A 10,151-nucleotide genomic window follows, 5' to 3' on the forward strand; every position below is an offset into this window, starting at 1 on the left:
TGTGCCCGCTAACTTCTGCCCACCTCCCTGCCCACTAGGACTCCTTCTTTCTAAGCCCCTGCAGATTGGCCTGTCCTCTCCAGGCTCCTCCTTCGAGGGCTGGCGGGAGGAAGACTCAAGCGCTGGGCCTCTGCGGGGTGAGGGTGTGGGCGGTCAGGAGAACGGTGGCTTTGTGTAGAGGGCTGGACTGGTCGGCAGGCACCAGCTCATAGACTCTGCCCCTCCCGGTGCTTTCCCTTCCCCCTCCTGGGCCTGTGCCTCTTCAAGAATGTAACGCTGCCATCCACAAGAAATGCATCGACAAGATCATCGGCAGATGCACTGGCACCGCGGCCAACAGCCGGGACACTATAGTGAGCCTGGGTCCGGGGCAGGGCTGGGGATCTGGGGGGCTTGGCCAGATGGGAGGGATTTGTGCCCTCTCCCCACCCTCCCTGGGGAGTTTACCCTCCCTCCCCATTTTTCTTAGTCTTTCCTTGCCTCTCCCAGTGGAGCTCTCTTGGGATGTTGTTGTGCCCAGGGTTGGGGGAGAGCTAGGGGTTGAAGAAGGGGCTGGAGCTGGCACGTGACCCTCAGCCTGTGATACCCCCATCTCCAGTTCCAGAAAGAACGCTTCAACATCGACATGCCGCACCGCTTCAAGGTTCACAACTACATGAGCCCCACCTTCTGTGACCACTGCGGCAGCCTGCTCTGGGGACTGGTGAAGCAGGGATTAAAGTGTGAAGGTGCGTGCCACCCCGCCCCTGGGCTGCAGGATGGGCACTCCCAGCTGGTGCTGCTGTGAATTCCAGCCACCTCACGCCACCCTCGCCTCCTCACCTGGAGACGGGCACCTCATTCAGGGACCTGATGAGGGTGAGGCCTTGGTGGACCCTCCCCACTGGCCTGACTGGCTCTGCCACTTACCTGCTGTGTGATCACAGGTGGGTGGCTCCACCCCTCTGAGCCATTTGGAGGAGAAAAGCAGGACCTAGAGAGTCCATGTGAGGGGCCAGTGGGCAGAGGGTGCTGAAGCCAGGCCTGGTGCACACCGACAGGCGCCCAGACAGGCCTCCCCTGCCCTCTGCTTCACTTAGAGATGAGACAGAAGACCCTGGAGGGAAAGCGGCTTAAGTTGACCCAGATGTTCTTTAAAGGGTTTCGAATTAGGTCCCATGTCTTCTGGTTTTTCCTTTTTCTTTAAATCATGAAAGATTGGCTGGGCGCGGTGGCTCACGTCTGTAATCCCAGCACTTTGGGAGGCCGAGGCGGGCAGATCATGAGGTTAGGAGATCGAGACCATCCTGGCTAACATAGTGAAACCCTGTCTCTACTAAAAAAATACAAAAAAAGTATCTGGGCGTGGTGGCGGGCGCCTGTAGTCCCAGCTGCTCGGGAGGCTGAGGCAGGAGAATGGCGTGAACCCAGAAGGCAGAGCTTGCAGTGAGCCGAAATCATGCCACTGTACTCCAGCCTGGGTGACAGAGTGAGACTCCGTCTCAACAACAACAACAAAAATCATGAAAGATTGAAATGCTTGGCCAGGGGTGGTGGCTCACACCTGTAATCCCAGCACTTTGGGAGGCCGAGGCGGGTGGATCACCTGAGGTCGGGAGTTCGAGACCAGACTGGCTAACATGGAAAAACCCCGTCTCTACTAAAAATACAAAATTAGCCAGATATGGTGGCGCATGCCTGTAATCCCAGCTACTCAGGAGGCTGAGGCAGGAGAATCACTTGAACCCAGGAGGCAGAGGTTGCGGTGAGCCGAGACTGCGCCACTGCACTCCAGCCTGGGCAATAAGAGGGAAACTCCATCTCAAAAAAAAAAAAAAAGAGAGAGAGAGAGAGATCGAAGTATTTATGATGGCTTCAGATCAATGTTTTCCTAGAAACTGGAACCCAGCAGACCCCACTGAAGTCCTCCTTTCTCTTGCTCTCCTGCGCCTCTCCTACACTGCCCCCTGCCCTTGGCTGAGCTCTGAGACTGACAGCCCCGCTTCTCCCTCACCCCAGACTGCGGCATGAATGTGCACCATAAATGCCGGGAGAAGGTGGCCAACCTCTGCGGCATCAACCAGAAGCTTTTGGCTGAGGCCTTGAACCAAGTCACCCAGGTGGGCAGGTGCCATGGGGACCCTGGACACAGGGCAGTGGGGTCAGGGACAGTCAAGGCTTACAGCCACAGCTGGGGAGCCACAGACAGCCAGGATATATTTAGACCCAGGACTCTACTTCGGGAAGATGCAACTCAAGAATTTAGGCAGCAGAGGGAGGGGGGCTTTTTTTCATAAGAAATTCATTATTCAGGCAGTTCTTTACTTGGGGGTGAACCTGGGGACCACAGGAGTGGGTGTTGGAACACTTTGAACTAAGACTTTGGGTGTGGACGTTTGTATGTGGGTGGGGCTTGAGGGATGCCACAAAACCTAAAGGTAAAATTTTAGAATCAATCGGAAATGAAGCTAAATAGTCAAATAAAATCTATCGAGTGAGTGGTTGGGAAGGTAGGGTTCCATTTACAAAACTTCTGTTTGTAATCAGAGCCTTTCAGACCACCAAGGCTTCTCTGGGCTCCTGGAAGAGTGCGTGTGTGTACACGCAGCCCGAGTAGGGGGCCTGGGCTGTGCCCCTGTTGTCTCCTCTTGGTGTTAAGGGTGGAGTTATACTTGGGGGTCTTCCTTCTGGGCTAGGAGTTCTGATAATGGTCTGACCATCTGGCCCCCCACCTCTGCTCCCTCCCCAGAGAGCCTCCCGGAGATCAGACTCAGCCTCCTCAGAGCCTGTTGGGATATATCAGGGTTTCGAGAAGAAGACCGGAGTTGCCGGGGAGGACATGCAAGGTGAAGCTGGGTCCGTTGCCCCATTACAGTTTTTATTCCCCCTGAGGCCAAAGAAAGGGGACTGTCCTCCCTTCCATTGTCAAGTGAGACATGGAAGGAACCACCGGTTCTGGGGAGTGAGCCCCTTCCTCTCTGAGGCCTCTTCCCCCAGCCTACCCCAGGCCCCGGGGGAGGGGAGTTGTGTAGACTGAGACCCCGATCTGAGGAGGTGCCATCTCTCGGGCAGACAACAGTGGGACCTACGGCAAGATCTGGGAGGGCAGCAGCAAGTGCAACATCAACAACTTCATCTTCCACAAGGTCCTGGGCAAAGGCAGCTTCGGGAAGGTGAGAGCTGTGAGCCGGGCACCTGCTTCCCACCCCACCCTGGCTTCTTCCCGCTTAGGTGGCTGAGGTGGGAGTCTGTGAATCGGGCTGTGGCCCCTGCCCCGTCCTCACCTGCTCAGCACCCGTGTCTCCCCATCAGGTGCTGCTTGGAGAGCTGAAGGGCAGAGGAGAGTACTTTGCCATCAAGGCCCTCAAGAAGGATGTGGTCCTGATCGACGACGACGTGGAATGCACCATGGTTGAGAAGCGGGTGCTGACACTCGCCGCAGAGAATCCCTTTCTCACCCACCTCATCTGCACCTTCCAGACCAAGGTGCCTGGGCCTCCTGCCGTCACCGCCCCATGCCACAGCCATGTCCCACAGCTCCTCAGCCCCCCTCAGTCAGGGCTGTGCCTCCCCCTCAGGCCACTTAAGGCAGGGCCATGCTTTCCCCACTCATGCCTCCCAGGGCAGAGTTGTCCACCTCAGCCAGGGCCTGTCCCTGCTCTTTCCTGTTGGGGCTTGGCCCCAGTGGCCCTCAGTGAGGGAGCCTCCTGCCTATTCCTCACCCCTGCTCACCATCCTTCCCACCCCAGGACCACCTGTTCTTTGTGATGGAGTTCCTCAATGGGGGGGACCTGATGTACCACATCCAGGACAAAGGCCGCTTTGAACTCTACCGTGCCACGTACGTAAGGGCCATGGTGGGGAAGGGCCCAGTGTGGAGGAAGGGCTACTGGCTCAGAGCCCACTTCCAGTCTGCCCTCCATGCCTTCTTCCCTATCCCTGGAAAAGCCAGCCTGGGCTAGAGCAGCAACTGGGGAGATGTGGGGGTAGCCTGGGTCCGCACCACACAGGAAGCCATGGGTGGCAAGTGAGCTGTGGCTGGGTGCGCAGCGCAAATACTCTGGGTCCTGGCCGCTCCGTGGGCCACAGCCAGGGCAGCCTTGCAAATGGTGGTCCTGCATGACACAGGACACAGGACCCTGGTGCGTGGCCCCCAGACCTGCTTTTCCCCATTCACATGCCCCTTACCCCAAATTAACCGTGCATGTGTGTGTGTGTGCGTGCATGCAAACACATATGTATATGCATGTAAATGCATACACTCTTAGAGAATTGGCTCACTGAGAGCTTTCCCTTCAGAACTTTCTGCCTGGGCTGCCAGCCCCCACTTGCCTGATACAAGATGTACTTGATCATGCTCAGGTTGTCCATGGAGTTATTTGCAGCATTTCTTGCTCCTGGAAGTGGGGTTGAGGGCCCGAGGAGAAGCAGAGGCTGCTTGGCAGAGATCCCGGAACACTTTATCCCTCTCTCTTGCCCAGGTTTTATGCCGCTGAGATAATGTGTGGACTGCAGTTTCTACACAGCAAGGGCATCATTTACAGGTGCGGGGGTGAGGGCAGCGGGGGCTCTTGGGAGGGGAGGCTCCAGCCCCATCATATCTTCTGAAATGCTCCAAGCAGGATCCCCCCAACTCCAGTTCCTTCTCTGCTGGAAATCAATCTTTAGCTGGGTATTTGCCTATGCCTCCCACCCTGGTGTTAGCATTCCTGTGGCCACCATTTGAGGCTGGCTCAGCTTCAGGAACTAGGAACTCACTGCTCATATTTGACACCATCGCCCCACCCATCCTTGGAGCCGTCAGTCTCGCTCTGAAGCCCCATCGAGTCATCTAAGCTTCTGCCAGAAGGGACTCCTTCCATAAAGTCTCATCTAATAAGTTATGATTCCATCCTATGGTGGGAACTGTACACCCACCAGAAAGGCTGAGGTCAGGGTCTGTGTACTGATGTGGAATAATGCCAAGATATGTTGTTAAGTGGAAAAACAACCTGTGGGAAAGTGTATATCGAATATTAGCATTCAGGCTTTAAAACAGGGGAGGGAGACTGAGCGCGATGGCTCACGCCTGTAATCCCAGCACTTTGGGAGGCCAAGGTGGGCAGATCACCCGAGGTCAGGAGTTCGAGACCAGCCTGACCAACATGGTGAAACCCTGTCTCTGCTAAAAAATACAAAAGTTAGCTGGGCATGGTGGTGGATGCCTGTAATCTCAGCTGCTCAGGAGGCTGAGGCAGGAGAATTGCTTGAACCCGGGAGGCGGAGGTTGCAGTGAGCTGAGATCATGCCACCGCACTCCGGCCTGTGTGACAGAATGAGACTGTGTCTCAAAAAAAAAAAAAAAAAAAAGGTGGGAGCGAGCTGCATGCTGCCATATGCTTGTCCACGCCTCGAATTGCTCTAAGGAGAGCCTCATGATTGAGCTCAGTGGAAGGCAGACTTTGTACTGTTTGCCATTTCTAGTTCCCATATGCATTAAGTATATACTCAAATGACCAATTACTAACTATAGACATGGTCTCTGCCTGTGGGAAGTAGACAAACCTGAACCTGGGGGTCACTTCTGCTGCTGACTGGTAGGGGACCCTGGGCGAGTGACATCACCTGTTTGAGCCCCATTTGGGCTTCAGGAAGTAGGGCAGTGTATGCCCAGCATTTAGCACACAGTAGGGGACTTGCAAGAAGCACCTGTTTTTAGGATCTCTTTCTCCTTCTGCTTCCTTTTCTGTTTCTCATTCTCTTGTACCCTTGGGGACAGTCCTGGACTAATATGGCTGAAAATTAGGACATGGGGGGCAGGGTTGGAAGGAGGAGAAATGTCCCCTGCTGACTCTTACCTGTCCCCTGTCCTTAGGGACCTCAAACTGGACAATGTGCTGCTGGACCGGGATGGCCACATCAAGATTGCCGACTTTGGGATGTGCAAAGAGAACATATTCGGGGAGAACCGGGCCAGCACCTTCTGCGGCACCCCTGACTATATCGCCCCTGAGGTGAGCCGATACCCTTCCAGCCCCCCGCTCAGTCAGGCACCTTGCCTCCCCACGGTGGGCCAGGGAAGGCTTCCCAAGGGCAGTGATGTCCAAGCCAAAGCCCATAGGCTGAGGCGGCCTGGCTAGGCTTCGTGCCCAGGGGCCCCTCTCAGCCTCAGCACCTCAGCTCCTGCTGACCTGCTGCTCCCCACCCAGATCCTACAGGGCCTGAAGTACACATTCTCTGTGGACTGGTGGTCTTTCGGGGTCCTTCTGTACGAGATGCTCATTGGCCAGTCCCCCTTCCATGGTGATGATGAGGATGAACTCTTCGAGTCCATCCGTGTGGACACGCCACATTATCCCCGCTGGATCACCAAGGAGTCCAAGGACATCCTGGAGAAGGTGGAGGCCCTGGGCTGGGCTGGGCTGGGCTGGGCTGGGCTGGGGCAGGGGCTGGCAGACACTGGGCTTTGGGTGAGGAGCTTCCTGTCTCTGGAATGGCAGCCTCAGTGGTGCTGCAGTCCTAACATACGGGGTATTGCTCTCTCACCATGTTCCCAGGAACTCCTGTCTGAGTCCTGTGCATAGAATCAGCCTGACATGGTGACTAAGGGCCCAGGGTCAGGAGACAGACAGACCCGAGGCCAAACGCTGGCTCTGCCTGGGACTAGCTGGTCACTTAACCTCTCAGAGTTTGTCTCCTTATCTGTAAAATGGGGCTATGAGCAGACTTGACTCACAGAGTTGTTGGGAAGAAAATAGAAACATATGATGCTCAGCTGTGGGCCAGGCAGATAGTAAATAATAAAAAGTTCCACCAGCAGAGTCGCAGATGTCCAGCCCAGAGCCTGTCATCTCCGGGGGAACTGGGAGCACTGCAGGCCAGAGTGGCCTCCCTCAGCCCCACCGTTCCCCAGGCTGACTGGGGCTGGGGCAAGCCTGGCTTTGCATCCCTGGGCCTGCTGGGGATTTGCTGAAGCTCCAATTTCCCATGGCCCTTGGGTGCTAACCAGGGTCCCTGCTGGGTTGCAGCTCTTTGAAAGGGAACCAACCAAGAGGCTGGGAGTGACCGGAAACATCAAAATCCACCCCTTCTTCAAGACCATAAACTGGACTCTGCTGGAAAAGCGGAGGTTGGAGCCACCCTTCAGGCCCAAAGTGGTATGTGATCCTGCCCTGCGCTGCCTTCAGGCTGAGCTCCTCCTCCCCTGCCCTCCCTCTCTCCTGCATCATTCACACGCTTTGCACCTCTCCCTTCTTCCAGCAATCTCCACAGCATGTTCAGTCACAGCCGCTGCCCTTGTATTCTCATCCTTTCTCTCCTGACTCAGTCATTCAGCACACACTGCGGACTGTGGATCCCGCTGTATGCAGAGGACCCTGTTTTGGGAAATAGAGTTAAGACCTCACTTTATCGCTCCATTCAATCCATTTTCCAATACATATGGGGAATCCTGAGTCCCTGTTGAATGCAGAGCACAGTGCTGGGCTGCACAGCAAAGTGGGAGATGCAATCCCAGAACCGGAGGAGCTCTCAGCTAGTTGGAGAGATAAGAAACTTGCACACCTATGACAATTTGTGATACGAGATGACAGTATAAGAGATGCCCCAGGACACATGATCCGTTGCTATTGAGTGGGTCTGTCAGCAGGAGCCCAGGTGGCAGAGAAGAGGGTGGGTCTGAGAGGCCCCCTTGGAAGAAGTGAGACAAGGGACAGCTGCGAGGCATTCCAGGTGGAAGAGGGGCTGGTTCACTCACAGGCCCAGAATCTGCAGGGCTACCAAGGAACCAGCCTAAGAGCAGAGGCAGGTGGGGCCACTAAGAAAGTCGGGGCTGTGTGGCCCCTCTGTGACCACAGTTCTTCCTTCCCACTCCCCTTCTGTCCTTTGATTCCCCTCCTCCACCAGGGCACACAGTTCCCACTGGGCAGCCTGTGTAATGCGCCCCACATTTGTGCTTTGAGGCTACAGAGCACTTCCCCTACACCAGGGACCTCAAACTCAGACGTGTCCTGGCTGAGCATGTAACTGACAGGCTAGGCCAGCTGCAAGAAAATCACACAGCCTGCTTTCAGTCTCACTTTTGATAGATTTCCTTCTCCGCACTAAGAAACACAAAGCAGGTGTGATGTACCCCTTGTCAGTGGGGCAGGGGCTGTCCAGGGGGCTCTTAGCACCAAGAGTGGGCAGGAAGTGGGCCCAGGGCTGCTTTAATCTGCCAGTTTTCAAAAGAAGCTGGAAATCTGGATTTTTAGGTTGCATTGCTCAATTTTAAAATATAAGTTCAGGCCGGGCACAGTGGCCCACACCAGCACTTTGGGAGGCTGAGGCAGGCAGATCACCTGAGGTCAGGAGTTCGAGACCAGCCTGGCCAACATGGTGAAACCCCGTCTCTACTACAAAAAATACAAAAAAATTAGCCGGGTACGGTGGTGCACACCTGTAATCCCAGCTACTCAGGAGGCTGAGGCAGGAGAATCACTTGAACCCAGGAGGTGGAGGTTGCAGTGAGCCGAGATCACGCCACTGCACTCCAGCCTGGGCAAGAGAGTGAGACTCCATCTCTAAATAAATAAATAAATAAAAATAAATAAAGAAAATATAAGTTCAAATTCCATTAAAACCCAGTACAAGCCGAAATGATTGTACTTGCCAGTTCAGTTTGGCTGAAGGGCCACCAGCTTGCGGTCTTTCTGTATTACCATCCCATCATATCCTCAGGAGCAGAGAATCAGCAAATTTCTCCTGTAAACAGCCTGATAGTATATATTTTAGGCTTTTCAGGCTTGATGGTCTCAAAGCAGGCATAGACAGTATGTCAACAAATAGGCATGGTTGTGTATTACAAAAGCTTTATTTATGGAAAGTGAAATTTGAATTTCACCTAATTTTCATGTCATGAAATATTTTTCTTTTGATTTTTTTTCCAACCATTTAAAAATGTGAAAGCCATTCTTAGCTTGTGGTCCCCACAAAAATAGGTGGTAAGTGAGCCTCCCTGGGCTGTGATTCGGTGGCCCCTGAGCAAGAGGCTACCACCTCTCCTAACCCAGGCCCAGAGCTCCCTGGTCACTTTCCTCATCCTCTTGGGGAAATGGCAGCCTCCTTCCCATGGGGCTCCTTTCAGGCTGCTAGGGGAGGCTCTGTCTTCTGTTCTGGGTGAGGACAGCTCTGGCCTGGCCCAGCCCTGCAAGGACTCCAGCCTGGGGTGTCTGGAGGGCCATTCCCTAGGTCCTGTTCGCTCACCCCTGCCCTCTGCTTGTAGAAGTCACCCAGAGACTACAGCAACTTTGACCAGGAGTTCCTGAACGAGAAGGCGCGCCTCTCCTACAGCGACAAGAACCTCATCGACTCCATGGACCAGTCTGCATTCGCCGGCTTCTCCTTTGTGAACCCCAAATTCGAGCACCTCCTGGAAGATTGAGGTTCCTGGACAGATCAGGCTAGCCCCGCCCTCCACCCACACCTGCCCGCTACCCACGATAAGCACCAGTAGGACTGTGGTGACTTCTGCTGCTGGCCCCGCCCCTGCCCCCAGAGCGTCCTTGGCTGCCGTCTGGCCGGGCTCTCATGGTACTTCCTCTGTGAACTGTGTGTGAATCTGCTTTTCCTCTGCCTTCGGAGGGAAATTGTAAATCCTGTGTTTCATTACTTGAATGTAGTTATCTATTGAAAATATATATTATATATATAGACATATATATATATAATAGGCTGTATATATTGCTCAGTAGAGAAAAACCATGGGGGACTGACTGGTGATATGTTGATCTTTTTCAAAAAAATATATATATGACAAAAAAAAAAAAAAAAAAGAGCACAAGCTGTTTGAACCACCAGATTTATTTGTGTGTCTAAATAAACACCAAATGGTACCAACCTGGTTGTCAGGACACGTTTGTCCCAGGAAGCTGGTGGTGGCCACTCCCACTTTTGGCAACACTGGCCCGGAAGCCAACTGCTGGGCCTTCATGCAAATGTGTTTGTATTTATGGGTTTCCTCTGGCCCCAGGACCCTGGGCCTAAGGCAGACAGCTTTTCTGGGTGGCGACAGGGAGCCCCAGATGTCTCTGTGGGGTGATGGGACCAGCTGTAGCTGTCTCTGGAAGGGCAGAGAAGTAGAAGGCATGAGCAGAGGCTTTGAGGCTGGCCCCAGATGAGGGAGGAGGACAAGGGAGAGGAAGAAAATACGGCTC

At 54.2% G+C, this 10,151-nt stretch overlaps 1 protein-coding gene across 2 annotated transcripts in view; it reads left to right on the forward strand.

The window, feature by feature from the left end:
- The window catches only part of PRKCD (protein kinase C delta), a 31,439-nt gene extending 21,605 nt beyond the window's left edge, over nt 1-9,834 (forward strand). For both annotated transcript variants that reach the window (XM_031009363.3, XM_063703854.1), the window contains 12 exons: nt 268-353; nt 599-728; nt 1,999-2,099; nt 2,729-2,825; nt 3,052-3,152; nt 3,292-3,465; nt 3,729-3,820; nt 4,461-4,523; nt 5,834-5,972; nt 6,168-6,356; nt 6,987-7,115; nt 9,221-9,834. In XM_031009363.3, the coding sequence (XP_030865223.1) occupies nt 268-353; nt 599-728; nt 1,999-2,099; nt 2,729-2,825; nt 3,052-3,152; nt 3,292-3,465; nt 3,729-3,820; nt 4,461-4,523; nt 5,834-5,972; nt 6,168-6,356; nt 6,987-7,115; nt 9,221-9,379 (1,460 nt within the window). In that variant the 3' untranslated portion in view covers nt 9,380-9,834. The remainder of the gene's footprint in view (nt 1-267; nt 354-598; nt 729-1,998; nt 2,100-2,728; nt 2,826-3,051; nt 3,153-3,291; nt 3,466-3,728; nt 3,821-4,460; nt 4,524-5,833; nt 5,973-6,167; nt 6,357-6,986; nt 7,116-9,220) is intronic.
- The last annotated feature ends 317 nt before the right edge of the window (nt 9,835-10,151 follow it).

This window comes from Gorilla gorilla, chromosome 2 (genome assembly GCF_029281585.2).
Source record: "Gorilla gorilla gorilla isolate KB3781 chromosome 2, NHGRI_mGorGor1-v2.1_pri, whole genome shotgun sequence".
NCBI lineage: Eukaryota > Metazoa > Chordata > Mammalia > Primates > Hominidae > Gorilla > Gorilla gorilla.